The 26,488-nt window shown below is 38.8% G+C and overlaps 3 protein-coding genes across 6 annotated transcripts; 1 reads left to right on the top strand and 2 right to left on the bottom strand.

Moving 5' to 3' along the window:
• The first annotated feature begins 657 nt into the window (after positions 1-657).
• TRM22 (DnaA initiator-associating protein) lies at positions 658-7,725 on the top strand. Of its 4 annotated transcripts, none has more exons than XM_089144906.1 (6): positions 658-1,024; positions 1,485-1,809; positions 1,901-1,968; positions 2,064-3,989; positions 6,199-6,334; positions 6,469-7,725. In XM_089144906.1, exons 2-6 carry the CDS (start codon positions 1,653-1,655, stop codon positions 7,194-7,196), a joined length of 3,015 nt encoding a protein of 1,004 aa, XP_089001032.1. In that variant the 5' UTR covers positions 658-1,024; positions 1,485-1,652; the 3' UTR covers positions 7,197-7,725. The 4 variants fall into 4 exon arrangements, with proteins under 4 accessions (XP_089001032.1, XP_089001028.1, XP_089001029.1 ...); XM_089144902.1 differs by having other exon boundaries at positions 658-1,334; XM_089144903.1 differs by having other exon boundaries at positions 658-1,362.
• Positions 7,726-8,176: 451 nt separating this feature from the next.
• On the bottom strand, positions 8,177-9,321 carry LOC149024703 (homeobox Hox-B3-like protein). Its single transcript, XM_089144907.1, has one exon. It carries the CDS (start codon positions 9,289-9,291, stop codon positions 8,449-8,451), a length of 843 nt encoding a protein of 280 aa, XP_089001033.1. The 5' UTR covers positions 9,292-9,321; the 3' UTR covers positions 8,177-8,448.
• Positions 9,322-18,937: 9,616 nt separating this feature from the next.
• Positions 18,938-20,290, bottom strand: LOC149024702 (zinc finger protein GIS3-like). Its single transcript, XM_089142982.1, is given in 2 exon segments — positions 18,938-19,436; positions 19,438-20,290. Coding segments are annotated over 2 exon segments (747 nt in total). The 5' UTR covers positions 20,094-20,290; the 3' UTR covers positions 18,938-19,345.
• Between the last annotated feature and the right edge of the window lie 6,198 nt (positions 20,291-26,488).

The following is a 26,488-nucleotide window of genomic DNA, read 5'->3' as shown; positions in this document are numbered from 1 at the left end:
CGGTCGATGCCAATCCAACGGAACGAATACCCCTGAACCCACAAGGGGAGACTGGTGACACGGCCCAATGACGTCCATTCTCATGGAAATCTGGGCCTCGACCGGTCCCCCCGGGGGCGAACCGATCCCACCGAACCACCCCACCCAACCCCATTCGCCTCCCTACCTAAGGTCCTGCAGGCCCCGCGCCCCTCTTGTGTACTTAAAATTGATAACGTTCATTTCCGGTCGATGCCAATCCAACGGAACGAATACCCCTGAACCCACAAGGGGAGACTGGAGACCCCAAAATTGAACATCTGAAACAAGACAAAATTTTGTCTATTTTTTATGTTAAATTGGTCACGAACGCTTGACACCTGGGGTTTGAAAGTTAAACTTGATATACGCTCCCGGCGAGTTTTTTTTTTTTTTTCGGTAAACCTCCGGGCGAGTTTAACTGCGAAGAGATTCGAGGAATAATAAGCCAAATTCTCCTGCTTCGATGGTTTTCGTCTGCATTCATAAGTCGTTCTCATGGGTCAGAAGGCTCAGTCTTTTTGACAGAGCTCGATAGTAGAGACGCTCTCCGCTTCTGTTGTGTTCTGTTGCTCGCCAAATCCATTATTTGTACGTATTCTAATTTCTTTACTCTCTTTATTATATTCGTCTACCCCGTGATCGAGAGCAACCCCAGTCCCCACGTTCAGCTGTTTCTGCTCCGACCTCCAAGAGAGAAAGACAGAGAGAGAAAAGAAGCTCTGTCTCCATTGACTGAGAACCTAGCTCCTTCCCCTCTCATCCTCCTCGCTTTCTTCCTACGTAATGCACGCTTTCTGATGCTTCTTCTGTATAACAAATTAACAACACAACATCACAGAGAAGGGAGAGAGAAGGGAGAGAGAGAGAGAGACAGACAGACAGAAGAGAGTAATAGTAGAGTTTCATCAGATCAGAGTCAGCCTTTTTCTTTTAACTGCATTGTCAAGTTACAAGGCTAATCTAAGGCAGGAATCTTCTTGGGCTCGAAAAAAGATCAATCTTGGTGACTTGACTACCCTTCTCGTACGCTGTTCGCTCGCGTTTTTTTCTTTTTTTGATTTTTGATCGGGTTTTAGCCCAGAGCCAGCTGGAAACCTGAACTAGTGGTACATGGGGTGGGGGCGCTCGGGGCATTGCGTGATGGGACGGAGAAAGTTCCTGTTGCGTATAAGGATGCTTGCGTACTGCGATCGTCGGCTTTCAGGCTCCTCTAGACTTTATTTTCTTCGACTTTCCAGAATCTCCGGGGATTTCTAGTTGTTTGTTTAGGGCGTAGGGTTCTGTTTCTGCCGAAGTTGCTTGCGCAATGAGAGGTACTGCATCTCGTCGGCGATTTGACTGGTTAGGTTATCGTTATCTTTTTTGTCGGAAGAAGAGTGGGAATGGGTTTTAAGGGTAATGCTCTATTTTGTTTCATTGAAGATTCTCTGAGAAATGGTTTTTTGCTTTGGTGCATTGGACAGGGCATGGCATTCAGAAAAGCAAGTGTTTTTCTACAAGAGTCACTCTGCTAGTCTGATTTCTTTTGTGGTAAGGCGTTATACACATTTTCTGAAGCTGGTTAACCTGGAGAACCTTGCGGAGGAACTTCATTTCGTCTGTGTTTGAAATTTACTCCCTTCATCGGAGAAATGAACGATACTTTGGGGAATATGTCGTCCAGCCTAGCTATTGTAGAGAAGCGGCCTCAGAGACCCGGTGGTTGTGTTGGTATCTTCTTTCAGCTCTTCGATTGGAACCGCAAGCTCGCGAAGAAGAAGTTATTCTCCAAGAAATTGCTTCCGTCAGGTTCTTTTTTTCTTTCTTTTTCACTCTAATCAACTGCATTGTCGCTGGTACTTGTCCTTGAACGATGGAGTTTTCTTTTTCTCTGTGTTAGATCGTGCTAACCGAGTTTCCAAGAAATTTAGTGGAGATGAGAAGCGGCCAAGGGCTAAGCTTTTACTGGTATGCATCTTTCTTTTTCTCGAGTGCTTGCTTTTTGTGTGGGTTTTTTCACCCTTTTCTTTTTGTACTCTTTTTGGTCCTGAACAAAATGATAGATTGCTGATGAAAATCGTGGGGGTTTCCCTACTTCGAAGAAATGTGAGATTGATGGCACTGAAGCTGAGCGGAAAAGTGAAATGCGATCACCAGGTTTGATCGCCAGGCTAATGGGGCTGGAATCCCTGCCAGCAGTGCGCAAAGAAAAGCCAAAGAAGAAACTTTCTTTTTCTGATAATTCTGTTTGCGACTCAGAAGATAAGTCAACTAATGTATTTGGAAGAACTACCGAACACTTGGGTTGCGATCAGGAGGATATAAATACCGACAGGGGTCGGTCGAAGCTGGAACCAAGGCCTCAGAAGCTTCAGAAGACGGGAATATTCGACAGACGACCTGTCACCAGGTTTGGGGCTGAAGCACTGCAATTCAAGAATGTTTTATCTCGTTCTAAGAAGCATCATCAGAAGCTTGTGTCCCCAGTGAAGAGCCCAAGGAGACTCTCTGCAAGAAATGCAGCCAGGCTGATGGAAGCTGCTACAAAAATTTTGGAACCTGGATTGCAAGCTACCAGTAGAGCAAAATGTGCCCTCACTTATTCTTCTTCTCCTTCTCCGCTTGTTAATACTGAGGATCACATTATTCGAGAAGGAAATCCGACCTTGTCTCTGCACCATTCGAAGCAGCATTTCTGTGCTGCCAAGCCTTTGAAGGAGCAGTCTCCGCCCAATGACTCTGGTAATATGCTAGATGTAAATGATTTGGGGTCAAATGTTGAGGAACAAAGACCTGGCGTTCCGTCTCTTAATTCAGCTTTCAGTGATGCTTGTCAAGGGTCAGCAATCACCAAAAGAAAAGCGAATCCTCGATCTCCTGAGCAGGAAAGATATATACTGCGTGGTCAGACCCAGCGTATGCCAAGTTCCCCAGCCAAAGCCAACATGTATATCCGAAGGACAAATGCAATAGAGAGAAACCCTCCTATCCGAGAAGATCAAGTTTATCGCCATGGTTCAGTTCATCAACACAGGTCTCACAAAGATTTACCTTCTTCCACCCATCTTAAGCAGAGTTCACAGGGACAAAATCAGACTCCGGGGCCTAAGGATAGGATACCACGGAGGTCCAAATACACTAGTGTGCAGAGCCGTAAACCTATGTCTGCCAGTGATTGTGTTAATGGGACCAAAGATTTTGTTGCTTTAAATCGAAATTTAAGTAGTCTTGTGCAGCCAAGGATGCACCCTAAAGTACTGGACGGTCTAAAATGTGACTCAAGGAGGTATGCTCATGACAAACAAGATGATTCCTCATTAAGGCTGAGGACCCCACTGCGAAAGCGAAGGCCTGCGAGTTTTAGTTGTCAGGTTGAAAGTAGAGGCATCCACAAGTCATCATATGGAAAACAGAGAACCGTTAGTGGCAATGCAAATGGGAGTAAAAGAGAGGATCTGAATTCATGCTTTGTGAACCAGAATCATATAAGTAATGTGTGTCGCAATCTCAATGAAGGTAATATGAATATTGGAGATAATGGCACTGGTATAGTTTCTTTCATGTTTAGTTCCCCAGTGAGGCATGGGACTGGCTCTTCCTCCCCTGTATGCATGAAGGAAAATTACAGGGGTCAACATGAGTTCATGGGGAAGGGTACTTCCCGGAAAAATCAATTATCTGGTGGAAACAATGAAAGTACTTCTCATAAGGCAAGGCAATTAAGTGGAGATGCCCTGGGTGCATTGCTGGAACAAAAGCTGAGGGAACTGACAAGTCAAGATAGGGATGGGCTGTCTATTTCAGAAAAATCTACTGCTTCAATCCTTGAAGAACTGATAACTGCCCTAACTGCAGAAAGGACAGCTTCTCATGATGAAGATAATGATGTGGTTGGATCTCACAAGAAGAGTCTGTGCAACATAAATTCAGGTCTCTCAGATCATGTATGTTCACATAGTGAGACGCTCAATTCAATCAGAAATTCCCAGGTCAGTTGGTTTTATTTGTACATCTTTTTGTTGGTGTGTCAAAAGTATGTTCTTGCTTGCTGATGCAGGAGCATGATATTGAGTTTGAAGCTTATCATTTGGTAACTAGTATGCTGAAAAGAATTTATTTATGTCAATGTGCAACATAGAAATAATGTAAGTTGCAGTAATATAAATTATACAACTTGGAATGTAATGAAGTTCATGAATAAATATTTGGCTCAACCGTAATATGAATTTTGTTTTCCACATAATTTATGAAAATCGTGCTTATTCTTATTTAAGTTGATGAATATTGAATTTAGAATGGAAAAAAAAAGAAGAAGGGTAAATGACACTTCTCTTGTGTACCTTACAAAAATGGCAACCACTGCCCCTATTGATTTGAAAATCGCATAAACCTCCCCTCATGGAGAAAATATGACTAACATTCCATATAAAGCTGTTTATGATGACATAATTGTTGGCGTTTTCATTTAAACCCTGAATTGTCTTCATACCTAACCTCATTGAGTGGGGGTGAAGAAACACCCCTTCACTCATCTTCTTTCTCTCACCATCATTCTTTCCCTACTCCACCTTCTCCCTGCTGCTTTCTACCACCACAAGCCCTTCCCAGACAAAACACCATAACTCATAAGTTCTAGAACAGCATTAGAAATATACATGCAATCTCATAAATTAAGCCATTACAGAATCCAAATATGCCCTAACCAGTGAGATTTCAAAGATCTAGCCTGAGGCAAACTTTACCATGTTAGACTCATGTGATGGTATAGAGGAACGTTAACATTTCCTTTCTAAATGTTTGTCACAATGTTTTCTTTTTTGGATAAATGTCATTATGATGTAGTATTTGTATAACTACAGTTGGTTTACTCACCCATGCGATTTGTGTAGTCCTTGCATAACCACAAATCCAGAAAAATGGAAAGAAAAGAGAGAAGAAAGAATCATGTCTGAGTTGGTATGATACTTGCGGACATCATATGGATCCGAAAATCGAATATGTTTTGACTTATCAAAAGGAGACATTTAGGTATTTTAGCAGACTATCACATGAAATAGAATTATTCTAATACTAGGATATTATGGAGGAACTATTAATAAACAGTAACGTTGGCAGCACTCAAATTTGATGAAATTGTCATCAACAGAGTAGAACAAAAAACAAAATGTAACAGGTGTTCTTGTGATCTGGATCAAACACAGGCCAGCTCAATTAAATTCAGATTCAACATGGATTCTAAGATGACGAGAACTGATTCTGAATTTGAGAACTTCCCAAACTTGTATAAGCCATTCGAACATCAGAGCAGAGCGACTATGTTCCCATGACATGCACTACTGTTGTGCAGAAAGGCAGAGACTGAACCCCTTGATAACTTGTGCATTTTAGCTACTCTGGGAAGGGGTAGTGGTGAGAGAAGGAATATGAGTGAGTGGGGTGTTGCTTCACTCCTCTCTATCAGGCAAGGATGAGTGAAGGAGGTATTTCTTGAGCCACCTCTATGAGTTTAAGGATGTGGGCATTTCAGGTTTTAAAGTGAAAGTGTTTACAGTGATACCATCACTTGACAGTTTTTTCATGGAATAGGTTTTTGTTATTTTTGATGCATTAGATGAAATGTTTGTGTCATTTCTAGATTAAGAGGGGTAGGTTCACATTTTATGAGGTGCCAGGGGCTGGAATTGTCATTTACCTGACATAGTGTTTGTGGTATTACGAGTATGTTTACAATTAACATTGCTGCCTATTTTTTCTACTCTCGAGATTTTGATTGTTGCTATTTATTCCAGACTGTTGAAAAGAAAATACCTCATTAGTAGCACCTTGGATTAAGCCACTGTAAAGAACCATTAACTGATTTAATTATTTATGGCATAAGGGTCAAGGATTTTCTGTATACAACTTGTGACATTGAGGAATTTGTATGTTCCTACCTAGTTAATGTATTTGTAAAGGTTTCAAGGGTAAGACTTGATCGAATCCTTTTGTGAGAGGCCTGATAGAGTTTCCTTTTCTAGAAATGGCTGTTTAGATGGCAAATTATACATGCTCCCTGTACTTATGGTTTTTAAGGAACACATTTTAAATGCTGCGAGTTTGAAATTCAGGTTCTTTCATTTTGTATCTCTTTAACCGATGCATGCTACTTTATTGACCATCTCCACCTAATTTTAAGTTATTGATTCCTAATCTCTTCAGGCAGAAGCAAAAGCAGTTACAGTTTCAGTTGGCTTGCCTAGTCTGGGAGATGGGGAATATCCTAGCCCCATGTCAGTTCTTGAAGCTTCTTTCTCAAATAATACTTGTCTCTCTGATAGTCTTGATGGTGGCTCAGGTAAGAATCTTCGTTAGATTTTTGAGACTAAGGTTTTAAGCAATTTCAACTAATGGATAAATACTTAAAAGAGCTCCTTTGCTAATAATTTAAATCTTAATTTCTACAAATTTTTTCTCATGTCCTTGTTCCAGGATGTAAGGTGCAGCCAGAGCCCATGGATTGCTTCTATGACCTATGCCGGACTTCTGGTACTGATTCTGATCTTCTGGACTCTGCAACCTCCTTCAGCCAAGGAAGTGTTGGAAGTAAGGTGGTGAGGAATTCCCTCAACTCGATTGCCAAGTTATTAGACAGTATAGGCCTTGCTGAAACCGGTCTAGAAGGGCACAAATTCAACCATGCCAGGGAGGTTTTACTGAATGCTGAATTTTTGTTTGGTAATGCTTCTCCAAATGAAGACTTCATTCTAGGCCCTATTCTTGTTGCTGAATTAGAAATCCTTTTTGATGCACTGTGTAGAAGCTCAGACTGCAGACTTGGTTTAATGCAAGCTAAAGACGGTAACCAACTGAGGAAGTTTCTTTTTGACTGTGTGATAGAGTGTTTGGACTTGAAGTATGGCCAATGCTGTAAAATAGGGTTCAAAGGTTGGAAAAGATTGCAGTCAGGGATGAGGAGAGAGAGTTTAGGGAGGTTGGTTGGAGAGGAGATTAGAATGTGGATAGAGTTAGCTGGGAGGAACTCAGATGAGATAATTGGAAGGGAAATGAGTGATACCTCAGGGAAATGGATGCATTTTGAGGTTGAACCATTTGAGACAGGAGCTGAAATAGAGCAACATATATTTAAACTGCTTATCAATGAAATGGTGATTGAACTTTCCGACACAGAGGGAGTTCCTTATGAATCTCACATATGAAGACAATCATCTTTACAGGGCAGATGACTGACCTTTCCAATTTAGGAGATGGGTGGGTTTTTTCCGATAGCTTTTGAATCTGATCTTATGGAGACAATGGTATTTACTGTGTATTGAGTTAGAAAGCAGATGACTGACCCTTGCAATGCAGCTGTTGGTGGCTTCCTACTGAGCCTTGGGCACAGGACTGCTACTTTGACTAGTAGAAGCTGCCCATCTTAACAACTGTGCACCCACCTTGGCATGTTATCTTGACACCAGTCAATCCTGGAAGACGATGAATTTTTTTGTACAAAATGGATGGCTCCTGGGTAATTAAATAGAATTGCTGAATTTTAACCCAAATACTTTGATCTTTTTTTTCCTTCTTCTTCCTTGTTGTAATGTTAGCATTTGTTAATTTCGCATTAGGTTATCACTTGAGTTTGTGGTCCAGTAGAAACTTCGGTTTTTTAATCTGTTAGCCAGCACCGTACCCTCCTCTCTCAATCCAAACCAAAAAATTACAGGAAAAATGTAACTGGTGTAGATGTGGAGAACCCAAGTATTGCTTCCTTTCGGGTTGGGAGTTGGCATTAAGTTTGTCTGATAATGATCAAACGAAAGCTGTCTGGGTTTTCTTGGAGCAAAAGGTTCTTCAGGAAATTATTCACCCCTCCCCCCTCCCTCCCCCAGAAGAGGAGGAGCTTCTTCTGAGAATGGGGCAGAAATCTTACTGTGTGGCCTTGAAACGTGATACAGCTTCTGTTATCTGTGGAAGCAGTACTTCAAAAGGAGCAGAAGATGGATGTAAGATGTGTAAGAGGATGAATGCGTAAGTCACTACAATGTACAGTTGCATTTATGAATATTTATTCATTTGGGTGACACTACGTATCTAGGAGAGTCAATGACTTTTCCTTTTGTGTGAACATGAGAGGGGCTTTATCCTGCCTGCCTTGACAGAAAAAGAAGCTGAAAAAATGACCCATGTAGCTAAAGAAATTCGATCTGTTTTATATATCATCCATTCCAGCTTTTGTAGATACATACTTTAGCAGTTTATAGAAAAAGGAGAAAGATAAAAATCCAAGATCAATGCGTGAAAAAGAATGAAAAATAGAATAGAAACACCAAATCTCTCAAAACAAGGAAAAAGAGAAGCTAAGAAGCATTCTCTTAAACAACAAAGAAGAGACGCTAAGAAACAACCATATGATTAGGTACAAAATACTAAAGAGAAACCCATTCATTGTGTATGGGATGAATGAAATCAGCAATGTCTGTAGCCCAAAACAGTTCGATTGATCCCTCGGCTACCCTTTCCTCTGTTTTCTCCGTTAATGGCAGAGGCAACAGCAGAAGACAGTCCTTTCAGCTCCTCAACGTTGGCGTAACTCTTTCTCATCATTGCTCCCCCACCCTTCTTCTCCATTGCACTTGCAGATTTACTACCCAGTTTCGACGAAACTACGCTGAGTTTCGAATTCTTAGAAGGAAGTGGTGGTGTCATCTCTAGTATAGACGGCAATGTCGGCGATCGAGGCCTTCTGTTCTCTTTCCTTAGAAGGGCTGAGAAATCCGGCACCGATTGAGTAACTACAGACTTTCCGTTTCTCGCACCGCCTGGAGCTGGCCCTTGATAAGAGACCCTTTTCTTGGAAGGCGTCACTTTCGACTCTGGTACATCAGAGGATTGTTGTTGCTTCACCATCATATTATACTTGGTCCTTAACCTTGATTCTCTCAGTTCCGAGTAAGCTCTGTATCTCGGGCCTCTTTCTACAGAAAAATCAGACAGATCAGATTCCAGCCGCTCGAGGGCTGCAAAAGGAGATTCAAGATTTTGATTTCTTGAGCGATTGTTTTGTTGCAGAGGAGAAGTGAAATCGCCCATGGTTTCTGAAATTGAGACCAGGTTTTGATTTCTCGAACTATTGTTTTGTTGCAGGGGAGAAGTGAAATCGCCCGTGGTTTCAGAAATTGAGATCTGGGAAGAGATTGATGTTGAAGTTGAATTCTGAGAAAACAGAAATGCTTTTGGATCCAAGGCTGCAAACAGAGATTGAAGAGTATGATTCCTGGAGCGTTGCAGAGCTACGGAAGTCTCTGCCATGGCTGGTTTCTCTCGTAGTCACGGAAGAAAGCAGAGATTTGAAAGCAGAGGAGGATCTCCAACGGTCGAATAAATATACTACCCTACCCCACCTTTGGAAAAAAGGGTCTAACAGAAAAGGAAAGTAAAAAGGGTAACAAAACAAAGCCTTCAACGGTTGAAACTTAGAAACCCATCTAATCAAGCTTTGAAAAGCACGAATAGAATCCAAAGGACTAAGGAGTCGCCCATTACTTTGAATTTCATCTAAGTCGTCCCCACCCAGAAAATAGAAAGTTTCTTTGGATTCCCTTCTCCAGGGTCAGACTCGGAATTTACAATGTTTCTTTTCAGATATCTGAAGGATTTCAACGGTTCACGGTTCAAGTCTGTGGATTTGGATTATATCAAGGTTTCAAAAACGCATCTGAACCGGTGGCCGGTTCTGCCATTGGATTAAGCCTTATGGGCTTAACTTAGATGAACCCAAAGTGAAATCACACAGTTCCGCATGCAGCGGAGCCGGAGCTCAGACAAGGTTCAAAATTTAGTTGGTTCGCCGGCTGGAGAACCAGGCAAACCGGCGAAATTTCGCCATATTTTGCCTCGTTTCGTCAAGACTTTGACCCCCTATTTTGGGGGATATTTTTGGTCATTTTGGACAAAAATTAAAATTTGGTGTCTACCTTAATTTGATTTCAATAAACACATTGAAATTGTTGATTTTGCTTAAAACATTATCCAAATTAGTGTTCTTGATTGGCATATACTCGACTGTATACCGGTAAAACTGGAATTCTATAACATTATTTTGAACAATCAAACCAAAATAAATATGCACAAAGACAACAAACATCAATATAAAATACTAGTATACAAATACAACTAAGTATATACTTGTGTTGGCACCAAATGTATTATGTCAATACCAAGTACTATGCATTGGTGGATCTTGTGATCCCGTGCTACAAGGCCCAAAGGCTACAATTATGAGTTTCTCCTCTATTATTTTTTTAAAGTCACTCTATGCCATTTCATGCTGATGGTTATTGACTCACAGAAAAACCAGAGCTTTGTAATTGACGTCATCTATGGATGCAAAACTACTCCCATCAGGGGGGTAATGTGAATAATGATATGAAAGAGAGTTAAGAAACCCTGGTGTGTGTGGTGGTGCTAGTGCTAGTTCATATGATGGTAGGATTACTTCCAAATGATATTGGTATACTGCCTCCAACATAGCAGTTGTCTTTGAGCCACTGGGAGGGATAGTCTAGACACTTTGATGATGATGATGCCAACCATCATAACCCCTATAAGTAGATGTGTTGTTATCTTGCGAACCCAAGCTCATGGATGATCTATCATTATACCCATAGTAGTGCAAACTCCTAGAAGACCGGTATGTAACATCGTGTCCATAAGCGGGAGGGACACCATAACCATAAGCCCCATAGCCATAAGTAGATGTGGAGCCTATGGATTCCTCTAAGTTCATGGACCCCATTGCTCCCGGCAAGTTGTCTGTCGAATCGAAATGGTTGCATGAGTCATATGATCGAGTATTGTCACTATATCCATAGCCATGCACATGCTGCTGCTCCCCTCCATGACCCTCCCCCTCCCTGGCCGAGTGTATTGAGCATTTCCGGTGTATCTCTCTAGGGGTTGCTGTGTCTCTGATAATTGAACATGTAATTGCTCCTGTACTCCTCCACCACCTCCAAGACCATCATCATCATCATCCCTCCGAGTCTAACTATGACTGGGAGCAAGGGTGTCATCTGGATCATCTTCGTGTGTGCCAGACTCCACCATCCAAACTTCATCCGTAGTAGTGGCAACCGCTTGTGCATGTGCCTACCCCTCTCGTGATGTCATGTACTCATCTACATCAACTCCTGCAACTTGAGCAATGACTGGGTCTGGCCTACCTCCAGGCTAGTCTAATACCCGCTCACCCCTGTCCAACAATCAATCAATGAGGGGATGCTGCTCATCTGTAGTGACCTTGAAGATATCGTTGAGGTGGATGTCCCTGTCTATGTCACAGTTAACATGTGTCATGGCATGCTCTATCTTCAACCTCATATTGTAGTGGTAATACACGATGTCATTCAGGCGTTGACTTCCCAACCTGTTCCTCCTCTTGGAGTGAATCATGTCAAATATATTACATTCCTCTCGCACCCAGAGGCAGAGCAAGTCTAGAAAGGATCTTCACTGCCACTCTCTAAAGGTTCTCTGTATCGCCTCCATACAAAACCCACCACTTAGCTGCATTATCATAAATACATTAAGTTAATACTTTAATGTTTAATAAAAAAATCGTATTTATATAGTTATATATAAAATGTAATAATAATAAAAATAATCATGCATCTAGCCTAGATTATGTACAATAGCATCTAAACCAAAGACCCTAAGTGCATCCCTAAACATCTTTATCTATAATATTTTCTATTGATGGTTAGCTAAATTCTTTCACACACACAAAAAAAAAAAAAAAATAAAAATAAAAAATTCCATGTAGCAATTTGACTGAAACCACTGGGTTCGGCTCCAGCTTCGAGATAACCTATATGACGTCATTGAATAGGTCTGACCTCAACCCCAAATTTTCATTGTACTGATATTTGGGAATGAGATAATAGGCTGCAAAATTCACAAATTCACAATTAGAGACTTAGATTTGTCATTGAATGAATTACTAATATTTATTACAAGTGTACAATACAAATTAATAACTCACACTAATTACTTATCCACCTTATGCATCATATGCATTAGATAAGCGGTCCGTCGAGCATGCACAATATTTGGGGTTTAGCTATTTGTATGGCTATCTTCATGCGCTCAAGGGCTGCATATATGTGGGGCATACTGGGCCCCCTCAGAGAGGAGTCAACCATACGCAAGACCTTAATTATGGGATCCAATGTCTCCAGCATAATAGTCACATTCCTCTAAAACTCATCAGATGAGATCATCATCTGTGCTATGCGCCCACTATTGTATTGAATTATCACAAACATATTAAGTTAGTAATAGATACTATATACTAGATATTCATAATATAAATGTATAAGAACTTGTTAAATGATATAGTAGAGAGTGGGGGGGGGAATCTTACTTAGATCCAACCCAAGAAAACTACTCATCTGATGCAAACATAGATCTGAGGCTCGCTTTCCTCTTTTGAATACTTCTGAGAGCGATGAAATTTATGGCGAACCTTGTTGGACTAAGTTGCACTAACTCACCCTCGCATGCTCGCCTCATCATATCTAGAACATCGCTATAATTATAGATGAAATTAGTTACTTGCCTGACCCTCTTCTCTATGGTTTGAGAATACTGATCTTACCGATGTCCTTTAACATGAGGTTGATACAGTGAGCTATGCAGGGTGTCCAATAGAGATTATATCTAGGTGTATCATTAGTACCTCATCTGCCTTATTGAAGTTGAAGCCATTGTCAATGACAATCTGCACCACATAATTCTTCCCGACCTTAGCAATAACATCTAGTAAGAGTCCAAGTATATACATGTGTTTTTTTTTATTTGGCCAGTAGCATCTACAGATTTAAAAAAAAAAATGGTCATCTTGTCACAATACACCATAAAATTGATGATAGACTTTTCTTGTCGGATTGGTTCATCCATCACACATAATAGTGCATCCATATGATCATTATATGGATTTCAAACCACTGATGTACTCCTGCAACTCCTCATTCTCCTTAATCAGTAAGGTGGTCATCACCTCTTTAGGGGTGGGACCAACATATCCAGAATTTGCCTCTACAATAGTGTCAATCATAGTCTTGTGATACGGACCCTGTGTTGTTTTGCTGGAATAGAAGTATAGTACATCCACTTCGCCACTGCCTTCCTTACCTTCTTAGCCATCCTTTTACATGCACCTGTAATCTTGGGCTCCTTGATCCCCTTCTTTCTGAAAATTTCAAGATCTTACTCTAGGATAGGATCACTCCTTTGTGGATAGTCACGTGGTGCCGGTAGATCTACTATAGAAGTGGCCCTCTGACTTTGTGATCGGATGAACATACCATGTACATCACCCTTGTCCCTAGATTTAGATGCTCTAGCCCCATATCTAGATGCTCCAACCCCTACAGCCCTAGAGGGACCAGCTCCTATAAATCTAGCTCTGACCCTCTCGTGCTCCTGGTACTGCATCTCCCTGCTCTTGGCCATTGCTCGTCTGATATCCCTCTCTTTCTACTCTCTGATATTAACAGGATCAACATCTCGATAAGAATTTGAATCAACTCTATAAGATGATGGTGTCCGCACTGCCTCATCCAATGCAACATTCACCCTCCTTTTCTCCTATTTCTTCTTCCCCTTTGCTTTCTCCAACTCTCTTACTGCCTTCACTATATTAGCATGCACCTCAGTGCGCATGGCCACATCCTTCGAACTGCTAATGATGTGAGTTTTAAACCTGCTAATTTCATATGAGTTCAACTCCTTACTACAAAAATTGCATCTTGTCCTACTCTTGTTGCTATCAATAACAACACAATACTATCATGCTGGATCAACCATCCCCCTCATTGGTGCTCCCTGCGGTTGTCCTTGTCCCCTGCCCAAACCCGACCTTGCTGTCCAGTCCTCCCTGTGAAACTTGCTGCTCTCCCACTGCCAAACATGATAACTGTTGCATAAAAAATGATTGTATAAGCTATTAAATACTATCAAAATAATCTTCTCTACCAAATGAATATTTAAATTTTTTTTGACAAATTAAAAGGCTATCATATCAAAACTAACAATGAAACCACATGAGCAACACTTGAAAATACTTATATAGTTATTCCATAATTTCCTATAATTTTCAAAATCATTTCCCTTATTTGTTCATAATTTTTTTCTCTTTTTCCCATAATAATTTATAATTTATATTAATATTTTAATAATTTTCAGAAAATAGAATAATTATTTATTAGGTGAAAAAATATTCCGGCTTCATGAGCTTGTAAATCAGCCCATGGAGATCCAACATATATTTTTTTGATTACAATACAATACATATATCATGCAAAAAGTAAGCATTACCGTGTAGAAAAATACAAAATTTTACGCCTAGAAATAAATAAATAAATTACTTAACAAAAAAAATTCCGACTCCGTGAGTTTGTAAATCAGTCTACGATGTTTAACAAGTATTAATTTCATACCCATCCAATAACATTATAACATGCATTTTGAAAAAAATAGTTTTGAGAACAATGGTCACTTCTCAGATGAAAATTCTACAAAACTCCCAAATCTGTCTAAATCTCGGTTGATCGTCGCAAATAATACTATACATGTCAAGATTGAAGCGAGACCTATAGTTATATACTTATATGTCAAAAAATGAATGAAAATATGGTAAAAATGCCAAGAACTAATCATTATCATAAGCTTGATATCCATTATCATATTTGCTGACTAAACTAATTAAAAAAGTAAGAATGATTAAAAGAAGTGGGTAGCAAAACATGATTGGCTACTTCCATCTCTGCAATTCACATTTGCTCATAGTGTTTTCAGATGGCTATTCAGCGATCTAAGGCTGGCTCCTTGCACACATGATCCAACCTTTAATTGAATGAGATATGCTAGTACAACTTGTATGTAGGACAGACTAGGGTATATTACCCATTATTATTAATGCGAATGAATTATTATTTTCATAAAAAAAAAAAAGGGGGTTTTGTTTGGACCTTAAGCCCAAGAGGTAAGATTCAAGACCCATATGATTTTTCATTCAAAATGGGCTATAATGGTTTGATAACGGGTTGGTAATGGTGCTAAACTGCCCCAACACGAGATTAAACAATTAGCCCAAATTGTTAGTCAACCTGAACTCAAATTGAAACCATTATTTTGCAAATGGGCCTTGTTTGGGCTTGATATTTTTTAGCCTGCAATTGGTAAACCCAAACGAAACCACCCCAACTTGAACTGTTGACATTCCTACCCAGTTCTCATGAGTCGGATCATTTGAGTCATTTACTAAAACATCTTAATCGGGTTTTATCTTCAAAGTCGGGTACAAGATTTTGGGTCACAACATTATACTCAGTTTTGTTGAAACTTCTCCAATCTAATTTCACACTTGGCAAAACCTTTTCATCCCTTCGTATGCTTCGTGTAAATAATTAGAATCTATTGCGTCTTAATTCCTTTCTTGTCTCCACGGTTTACTACAACCCAACCTGATTACCCGATCAAAATCTATAAATATGTACCTATATTCCTCTATTAAGTCATAGCGATATTTGAGATTTTCACCTCAAAATTTTAGGTGAGAGTTTTTATAATGTGGCTCTATTGGTTAAGAGATCTTTATTATTTTTTTTCTTTTACATAGTGAAAGTTTTTTTTTACCTATAGAAGTAGCACCCTGCATTGTTGTGTAAACCATGTTAACTTTCTATATTCTATTGTTTCATTTTTGTTTATGATGCATCCAAAAACTATTCAGCCCTCAGATTCCTACAAAACGGACATCAGACATGGCCGACCGTGCGGTTGGGTAGCCACCTCCGAAGGTTGAGTCAATAATTGGAACATCACAGAGCTCTGACTAGTTGCAAAGCTTGAATTGGACGAATTAATGGAGGGAAAATGATTCAGTTACCTTTGCTCAATGCGATCCTTTAATTTATTTAGGATTTACCTCTTATTACTGACCGTTGGATCAACCCATGCACTTTTTTTGTGGCTGCCCGATTCTAGGGTTTTTACCTCTATTTCTGAGTTAATGGCAGCTACCTTTAGTGGCACAGTTGTGCATCCTGAATTTGACGGGAACACGTATCCTTTTATAACTGTTGGTTTTCCTTGTGCTTTATGTCCTTCACTGGTTCGGTCATTGAACTGGTCCCGACCGGCATACTGAACCCGACCAAGACCGAACCCGGTTTGACATTGTTTTTTTTTATCAGTTTCTATACATCTTTTCTTGAAATTCATTCTTTCCTTGTTCACATCATTATGTAAATCAAATAAGATGGTAGAACTAATCAGAACAGCCACCATCTAGCATATCCCAGAGCAGTAACTCTATAAATCAGAAACTTTTCTTTGAAATTGAACCTTCTCTTTTCATTTCTTTCTTTCTTTCTTTTCTCAATGGAATTTTAACTTGAACCAATTTAAGAGAATCTGCAGGCCTGCCGTCTAAAGATTGGCTAATCGTTTGGTGAGATGTTATAGATTGTAGAGTACAAGGGGGGGAGGGGGGAAGGAACCATGCATCCACTTGGTCTGGAAGCAATCTATAAAGACTGGTAAAGACTGGTAAAAGTAGAGATATTGAAATCTTAACGCAGAAGATGGTGACAAAGTAAAAGATTAAGATTGCTGTCAGTGTGGGCCGGAAATTTCACATTCAGATCCCTTGTAATGTAAGGCCTATGAAGTAACCCTCGTCTCCTTAATCAGTGTCACATGAAGAATGGATTTTGTGGTTCTAACTTCTTTAAATTCCATCTTTTTGCTGCTGTTGAGGACCCCCAACTGAGATTGATCCCAGCTCTCACTTATATATATGTACTCTCTCTGTGACTGCATGAGAGGACAGAAAATCATAGACATATATATAACCAATGTGAGACTATTTGAGAGAGAGAGAGAGGAGACACCCATTTTCTCAGATTGGTTTGGTTTGGTTAGGCTAGAGATGATACATCAAAGTGGATTTCCACATCAGTTTGATGCAGCAGTGAAGGAAGAAAAATAAAGATTGGGTCCCAATTACAGCAAGGGCTGTTTTGGCAGGGTTTTGAGGAGATTGGATGATTTGCCTTCTCAACCAATTGAGTTTTATTGCAAGACAAACTTGATAACGCTTCTTTATGTTTTATATTATAAATATTTATTTTGTCACAAGCTCAAGGAAGAAGAAACTTGCTTTTCAACTTAGAAACCCACTTCTCCCTTCCTTTTTAGAGTTCAAACCAAACCGTCAAATTCCATAGAAAAGAGGAAACAAAAGCACCCCAATCTAATCAAATCAAATCAAATCTAATCTAATCACTAATCACTAATTAATACTGTTAACCCTGATTTTTATCTATTTATAATTTGTTTATGTATCCCATTTCCACCGAATTAGGATACCATTTGGGAGGTCCCAGTGGCCCATTAGAGACTTTTTATGCCTGGCTTGTCTCTTCAGCTAGCATTTCATATTGTCAATTATGGGAGACCATAGAAAGATGCATTAGGTGCTCGACATGCATTATCTTGTATTTATGCCTACACGTAAGCCTTGTCATAAACTGTGGTTTTTGTCTTCAGTTGCTGATGTGTAAGCATCACAATCAATTGGAACATCACCCTTTAATTTCATGTTGTGTTTTCTTGAATACACAGACATTCTCTTTTGGTCATATAGAAAATGTGAATGTCTCGATATGAACTTTAATAAAGTATATAAGTGCCGTAGTTCTATTTGGGTTTTAAGAAAGTGTATCATAACTTTAATGTGCATTTGATGATACAGAAAATCTCTTGAGTTAGGATCTGTTTATAACTCACCAAATGATTTTGCTTCAACAAAACATTAAAAGCTGTTATGAGTCTTCCTAGAAGCATAAGGGTCTGTTTGTATCTAAATCCAAAGATTTCAAATCCTTGGATTTATGAATAGGAGATTTATACTTGTTTGGTTGTAAAATATCTTTGGATTCATGAAGTCTAGAGATTTCTTGAGTATTGGGTGAAATCCATGGGTTTCACCATGGACCAATAAACCCATGGATTCCACTATAAGTATAAAATTGATGAAATTTGTGGATTCACGCGGAGTAACTCAACGGAACTTTATGAACTTCGATAGATTTTAGGCTAACCAAACAGTTAATTTTTTGAACAATAAATCTGTAATTTGAAATCTATATAATTTGAAATCCCATTTTATTTCAAATCCTTGGATTCATGAAATCAAACAGACTTTAATTACATTTATAGGTGGTGGATAAAATGTACTAAATGTTTTATCATTAGTAATTGATGATAGAGAAAATGAAGAATATAAATCCTTTTTGTAAAGATAGGGCTAAGGTTTCACTGGAGATAAGGAAGATGAAAAAGAACTTTGGTTGCCCAAGATGAAGAAGATGAAGAATCAAACGATCCAATGAATGGAAATATCTATGGCAAAATGAGATGGTTTTAGTAGAATTTTCATGTTTCGAATGCCAAACCCCATGAATACTCCTCTCTAAAACTATTTCGCTTAAAAACCCATTTTGTTCCTAACTTTTGCTATGAAAAATAGACAAGACAACAATTTTTTGTTGCATCAAAAGTGTTTTTCAAAACAAAATTTTTCGTTAACTTCAATTTATGTTACACAAATCATTAGAAAGAAAACAGTTTTATCAATCACTTTTTAGCCAATGTTTTTTGTTTCTCAGCAAGAAACATCAAAACTATTTTTTTGCTGAATTATCAAATGGATTCTTAAATTCCTATAATTGTTGTTGGTAATCTTATATTTCTATAATCAATTGTACCTAAAAAGGGTATTTGTATCAACTAATGATGGATAATGTGATGATGAATCCAAAACTCAAGGGAAAGTAAAGAAATGTGAGAAGTAAAGACCAAGCATAGGCTTACCCTTTGCCCTTTGCCCTTTGCCCTTTGCCCTTTGCCTACCATATAAAGTGATCCATGTTCTACATATTTTTTGGTCTAATGATTAGCCTTATTTACAGGCATTATCGTAAGAGATTAGAGTTCAAAATGCATTTTGAAATCTGAATCCCTAATTATTAGCTTTTTGGTATATATTGTAGATCTAAAATCTAGTTCTGAAAATACTTAAACAAACAAAATGTGTATTTACATTATATTTCACCAAAAAAAAAAAGAAGAAAAAAATGTGAGGCCACAGTAAATGGCAATGCAGTTTGTCTGTAATGTAAGGTAGAAAAGCATTCCCTGAGAAACAAAAATATACATGATGATCCAATTTCAACAACAAACACCAAGCTTTGAAAGCAGATTTATGGATCAAAAAGTGGTGACGGCTCTTAACTGATCAAGGGGCAGCCGGTGCAAGGCTGAGATGTAAATCCAAGCTCAAGGAATCATCAAAGCCGGGTCCACCATCACCTCCTCTTGCCGAAGGGAGAACTCAAAGAAGAAGAGACAAACCCGGCAGCAGAACCATGATGGCGATGATTATGATGATGATGATGATGTCCAACTCGAACTTGCACCGGCGAATGATGAGATCCAGTCCTTGCTTCTCCAAACCCAATCACTTCTCCTCCGCCGTACGTTAACGTTGCCGGTGCTCTTCCGGCACCACCTGATGAAGGGAAAACGCAGCCGTGGGAAAGGTGGAAGGGCGGCGCAGCCCTCGACACGTATACCCATGGAGGATTTTGGTGACCGCTCGAGGGAACCACCATCGGAGGCTGCGGAGCGAGGAGGTGTGGTGGTGGTGCAAAGGCTGATATCATAGGGTTACGGACGTAAGAGGCGGCGGAGCTTCGACCGGCTTGCATTTGTGCACGTTTGAGCTGCTGCCTTTCTTTCTTGTGAGCGTTTTGGTGGCCACCCAATGCTTGGGAGTTGGCGAATTCGCGACAGCAGTATTGGCACTCGTATTTTCTACCGTCACCGGTTGGAAAAACGCCGGATTCCGGTGAGTTCGATCTGGGTTTGATTGAATCTACCTCTTGATCTTCTTCCGATACATTGAAGCCAAAGAGCTTTAGCCCTACGTTGTTGGTGGTGGGGGCACCATCATTTGGCTTGGTTTGGTGATCAACTTCAGCCATTATATTCAACTAAAACAACTACAGCTGCCCTGCAAAGCTTCAAACCAACACGAGAGAGAAGAATGCAGGATTGGCTGGCTACAAGAACAGCATGAGACTTGTGGGTTTTGTTGTTTTCTATGGAAGATCACAGAGATACAAGAAAGAAGAGATAAAAGGAGAAAAGAGACAGATCGAAGTGAATGGGGATTTCTATATGCGATTGGGTTCTATGTTAGTGGGAGTGGGTGCATGTGTTGGGCTATTTATAAAGGAGATACCTGAAAAGGTTACTAATATGTACAGTAGAACCAGAAAGAAAGGGAGAGAGATTGAGTTGCTGGTTGCGGACATCCCAAGGAGAAAGATGAAGTGAAAGAGCAGAGCAGCTAGAAAAGAAAGAGTCATTGGGAACATAACCCAACGACAAACAAACACTACAGCAATTCTACTTATGCTTCAGATCGCGTATGTCTCGCCATTTCTTACATCCTGATTGGGAGGGAGGAAGGGAAGCTGGTTCCCATTGACTAAAACACCTACTTGATCATGATTTCCTTCTCTTACCTAATTATGGAGTAGACACTCTTCTTCTTTGCACTATTCTACGTACACTAGATTATAGGGTATTTGACTTACTTCTTTAAGGAAAAGAAAATGCTTAGGCTCTGTCACACACATCTTGATAATATATCTTAAAAAAAATTTGATTGATTAACCCTATAATATACATCCTATGGGTTATGACCAATGAATGTATATATCAGTATTCTCATCGTGGATCTAATATAAGAAGTGAAGTAATATTGAAGTAGAAGCTAATTAAGCATTGTTGAAAATTTGGGTAGGTCACCTCCATGACCACACTTATAAGACCATATGGAAAATGGTGTGGCCCATTACAAACTCCAAAATGGACAGACATTTACTATAAATCATTAGGGTTTCTTTTAACCTAATTATAGATCATCGGCGACTAGCTAGCTAGTCCTTGTTTAGAAGTATTTTAAATTGATTACCCTATAGCTAGGTAAGAGGTTGTCAGCTAATAAAGCTTAGTCTGGCTTAAAGCAGAAGATATTGGAGGGTTAAGGTTGTTCTGTACTTATAAATTGCTAGGGGGTTACCATGAATAGGCTAATTAACAAAGCTCCTCTTCAAATCCAAATTATCTTATCCTTGAAGCATTGTTGTTATTTCATCATTGGCTATCTTCTTGAAATCTATGCCTTGTTGAGTGGGATTATTAATTGCAAGATTATTTCTCATATACATATACCTTTACACTCCAAACACTAAAATATATGTAGTCAATTTGGATATTCCAAGGGACCTATAGGACTTATGTGTCAATTTTGTAATCGCCAATTAAAAGTTAATGGGAAATTATTTTAATGGAATGAAACCCAAATGGGCTCCGTGAAGCCCATGTCCTCTGCTCCAGCAATGCTAGAAAAATCATCTGTCTCCCTCTCTTTCTCTCTCTCTCTCTCTCTCTCTCTCTCTCTTTCTCTCTCCATCTCCATCAACTACGATTTGAATCTAACCCTTTTCCACAAAGCAGGAACACTTCAGATTTGTCGTGGCTTGATCTATGGGGCCGACAGTCACCCACTCTCACTCTCGGTGTCTCACTCTCTGTCAGACGTTACAGTCTTTGAAAGGCTTTGAGATTTGAAGTTAAGTAGGCAAATCCCATGCATGCAAACTAATCTTCCCACCTTCTACTCAAAAAACATCAAATCTGTCAAACCCTAAACCCAAAACCACTTGCTAATCATTACCTACTTCGCCCATCATCCATCCATCCATCCAAAGCTTGAAGAGTCGCATCAGCTTTGGAATCTGGAACCCAGGGATCCAGATCAATCCAGATGAGCTTTCTGAGCTTTCTGGGCTTTCTTCCCTACTGGGTTATTTTCATGCAGAACTAGCCAAGCTGGAATGGGTTATGGGGGAATCGGATCTCAGCTGTTTCAGTTCAGGTGCTACCGTGCTGGGGTGGTGAGCCACCATGACGTGATGATGATGATTCATAAACGTCTTAGCGTGCAGGGTTTCCGTGATTAACGTTGATTGGGCCTCTAATAACTTTCCTTCACTGTTTAGTTTAAAATCTTTTTACTAAAGTACCATTTCCTTTCTGCTTCTTTCTCCCCCTCATCAGGGAGTGGGACTGGAAATAGGAAGAGATCTCTCAGAATCTTACTAACTACGACGAAAACGGATCTCAATCTTTTCATTTCAACAAGAGAGAGAGAGAGAGAGAGAGAGAGAGAGAGAGACAGAGACAGAGAGATGCAAATCCTCCTGTAGTCCCCACTGGAAGATAAAATCCAAAACCATTTATCATTCGAAAACCTCCCCAGAGACTCCATAAGGTCTTTTCAGTCTTCACCAAAACTCTATACCTGACCCACCATTGTCTCCTCTTCACTTTCTCTCATGTGGGTTTTATTCAAAGACTCTATGTTATGATAATTAACAACAGTTGAGTCAATTCTTTCATTATCTAAGACCCCACTTAATTAAAACTTATCTGGTAATTAATTCAAATACATCAATATAAAGTTAAGATGATAGTGCATGGCTTAATCAAATAATGGATATTTTGATAATCACCATACCTGTTACCTTATGTATCATGGCATCTGGCCAGTTCTGTATATACCAACCACTTGCAGATGAGAAACCCACATCTGCTTTCTTGGAAGGAACGTTCTTTTCCATTTAACCCTAAACCCAATAATTCATAAAGATCATGTAAGATATAAGAAAGTTTTAATTGTCTAATCAAGTATATTTAGTGCTTATCTACTTATATGATGGTGTTTAACTCGTCCACTAGTAGTGCACTAAGTGGGTTTTGACCTCTCTATCTACATGGGTTACATCATCCAAGTTACACAATGGTATAATTTTAGTTTTGATTATTGTTTCCTTTTCCTTTTCAAATGCCCATTTTTTTTCAGTTAGAAACTAGGTAGGGACACTATCTCTATCAAAGGTGATTGAAAAATTGGATCTCCCTGGAAAAAAGTATGACAGGTGATCTTCCATGAAGGCTTGTAAACAAATACATTTTAAGATTAATATGCACATAAAGTTGAGGGTTGGGACTCATGGGTAGCTTTTAAAATTAACTATCATTATTTGTCTTTTCATGTGTTTTGGTTGGATCTTCTCTATCCTTTCTCTCTAGGGCTAGCTTCCATGGTCTATGGAGTGGGATCCACTACCCAAATAGTAGTTGGACATGAAGATGATGAACACCATTAAGAATTTAAGATGATAAAAAAAGGTTAATTAGGCAATATAGATGTGGGCCATGGATTGTCATGGAAATGTAGCACATGATTTCTTCCTTTGATGTAGGGAAAATCATGTGGTGCAGCATCTTACTTGCTCCCTCATTGTTCCCACAAGTAGACAACCATATATAACCCTAGCTAGACTATTGTAGGCATCATATGTATAAATCCTAACCTAGCTGCACTATTGATTTAAAACCCAAGTTGGAAATTTCTGTCTTATAAAAAAGAAAAGCATAAAAAATAGAAATCATAAACAAATAATCACACAATTGATTATAAGAATTCATACATGATACAATCAGATTGTTGATCTTCATCATGTAATGAGATCTATATCAATATCAATAAAAAAAATACAGACAAAACACTTAGTTATTGAGGAAAACTTTGATCACATAATTATCCTAAATTGAAAATTTATCGAAATCTGTCTCTCTCTCATACGCTCTCATGCATTATGAAATTTATGTAGGGTAATGAAATCTAATCACAAATTCTTCAAGTTCATTTAGTAGGGACGTCGTGGAATTTTCTCTAATCACTTACTTCTACCTTGTGGATTGATAAACACAACTTTCTTCTTAAACATGAACTTTTTTTCTCTCTAGTTGTTTGCTTCCTACCATCAAGAATGAAAATATATTAATTAAGAGGTCTTAATCATGCTTACTTCGGAGTTGATTGAAGTTGATGCAGATGTAAACATTTGAGATTGCCCAAATCCTGCATGTGTCCCACCAAGTTGTGTTTATTAAGTGAAAACTATATAATGGAATATTATTTTATTATTTTAATTAAGACATGATTATTACATACATGTTCCTACTATAATACAGCCCTTCTAACTAGTTAACCATCTTTGTTTCTTATTGCAGCCATCGCTTTTGGAAGTACTCAAAAGTTTTTTTGGCCTTTCTCTCTCTCTCTCTCTCTCTCTCTCTCTCTGACTTGAGGTTTAAGTTGATATCCCTTTTATGGATTTGTTGAAAGCATGTTAAGCAATATAAGCAATGTGGAATGACTTGATAAACTCCCTTTCAAGTATTCAAAGTGACACTACCCACTTCAAATATAAAAATAATATGGAGGTTGGGTGGAGTTGGCTTTAAGTCATGTGAGTGAAGTAGATTTATAAACTTTATATTAATTAAAATGAAACCAAACCTAGATTAGAGTGCCTAGATTGTATTTGCTTCCAATGAATTCCCACTTCTGAATTAGATTGGTTTGAGATTTGTTCAATTAATAGGATATATGTCATCTGCAAGGTCAGACACTTCAACGGCTGCATACACATACACAACATGGCATTGGAACTCAAAGACATGTGGACTTGGATTTGGGAAAAGGAGTTAATTGTTTTGAGTATTTATACCCCCTAGCTACCTAGCTACCTAGCTACATGATCAAGGTGTCTATTTTATCAAAGAGACTTAGATAAACTATCTTTGAATTTTGGAGGCGTGTCCCCTGGAGATTCTGGTTAGTTGCAAGGCTTTAACATGTAAAAAAGGAGAAAGAAAAATTGAAAACTGGAAAATTTTCCCAACATGGACTGAGGTCAAGAGACTCAAAGACAAACTCTCTTTCTCACTCTTTCCATTGTTATATATTGTAGTCTTTAAGTGACTGCATTAGGTCATCTTCTATTGGCAAGCTGAAGATTGATTCTGATACAAGAAGGAACCTTCTGGGATATAAAAATGAAGTTTTTGAAATTGGGCTTTGCTCAGATGTTGTCTTGGCTAATTAATTTTGTCCTTAAACAGATAACCTAAGAAGAAGCTCTTTTGTCTCAACTAGAAACATAGTTACTTGCAAGAAAGTTTATTTATTTCTTATGAGCAATGTGTCTTAATTGTATCATTATCTTCAATTTGTTGCGCGATTTCAGTGCTAATTGTACTTAGCAATGAAATTAAAATATTTCCCATGCATGGACGCATAAGGTGGATACTTAAAATCAGGGATTAGGGGGACCAGTAAACCTGCAAACAGCTGCCAAGTCCACGAGAAATGCTTCTGAAACTATGATTAGTATAGTGGGGGACCATAATCCGATACTTCATGAGCTAAATGGAAAGCTTCATAGCTTGCTCTTTCATCTCACAGGTGGTCTTAAGGCCTAACTTTAGATAAATATTAAAACAATCAATGGTGTTGATGGGTACTATTTAATCTTCTTTCTGAATAAATATACTATAAATCATGGAGAAACATAATATAAGATACTTCTTGGACCTACTTAAGGTGTTTGTCTTCTTTTTGGTAAAACTACTTTAAGGTGTTTGTCCACACAAGACAAGATTTGATATGTTCTTTCAAAATTTTAAAAACCATAATCTATGAAACATTGGATACTTATAAATAGCCTATAAGAGGCCTAGTTTCTGAAGGGCTTTTGTCAATTTGACCTCAACCGTATCCTTATGATCTGCTGCCTATGATTGGTGCCTAATCTGACCAAGGTGGATCGATGTCAAGGCTGTGTTTGGTATATCTTTTCAGAATGCATCATAAAAAGGTGGTATCTAGTTTACCAGGCTTTTGTGTTAACAGCATCTAGGGAGGGTCAGATATATTTATTCTTGTTTCTAAGACATGAAACCCATGATCAGTAAATCATAAATCAGGCACTTGACCAATGCTCCAAGCACAAACTTCTTCTTAGAAGAGAATCAAGGTCGAAAAGACAATGTAAAAGCACATAAAGAAGAACAGGGCCTAGAATGTATTATAAACCCCATAGTGTACTATTCCAAGGCTGCATACCAAACACAGCTTATATCTTCATTACTAATATTAAATTTGATATTTTGTATTTCCATGCTAGATAACGAGGTGCAGATATCTTTACTTAGTTCACCATTGTGTACTCCTGTACCGTTGATTTCGCATGATAATGTAAATCTTCCAACCAAAGCTATTTTAATTTTCGAATTTAAAACCCATTCAATAAGAAGTGTCAGGCAGTAAGCTAAGCAACCCTAGATTTTTTTTAAAAGCTTAAATGATACCGGGACTCTGAAAATACGTACAGATTTCAGCTCTCTTCCCATGGATCTTGGAATTCATTGACCACTGAGGAAACAGAGGAACGAA

Source organism: Hakea prostrata, chromosome 2, assembly GCF_041222555.1.
Source record: "Hakea prostrata isolate BN-2017 chromosome 2, UWA_Hpros_2, whole genome shotgun sequence".
NCBI classification, from domain to species: domain Eukaryota; kingdom Viridiplantae; phylum Streptophyta; class Magnoliopsida; order Proteales; family Proteaceae; genus Hakea; species Hakea prostrata.
This window is presented reverse-complemented; position numbering and strand designations above follow the sequence as displayed.

Coding starts and splice junctions, on each gene's coding strand:
- LOC149024703 (XM_089144907.1), bottom strand. CDS start 9,291: ATGGCAGAGACTTCCGTAGCTCTGCAACGCTCCAGGAATCATACTCTT.
- TRM22 (XM_089144906.1), top strand. CDS start 1,653: ATGAACGATACTTTGGGGAATATGTCGTCCAGCCTAGCTATTGTAGAG. Junction 3,990..6,198: donor ATTCAATCAGAAATTCCCAG/GTCAGTTGGTTT, acceptor TAATCTCTTCAG/GCAGAAGCAAAAGCAGTTAC. Junction 6,335..6,468: donor TAGTCTTGATGGTGGCTCAG/GTAAGAATCTTC, acceptor TCCTTGTTCCAG/GATGTAAGGTGCAGCCAGAG.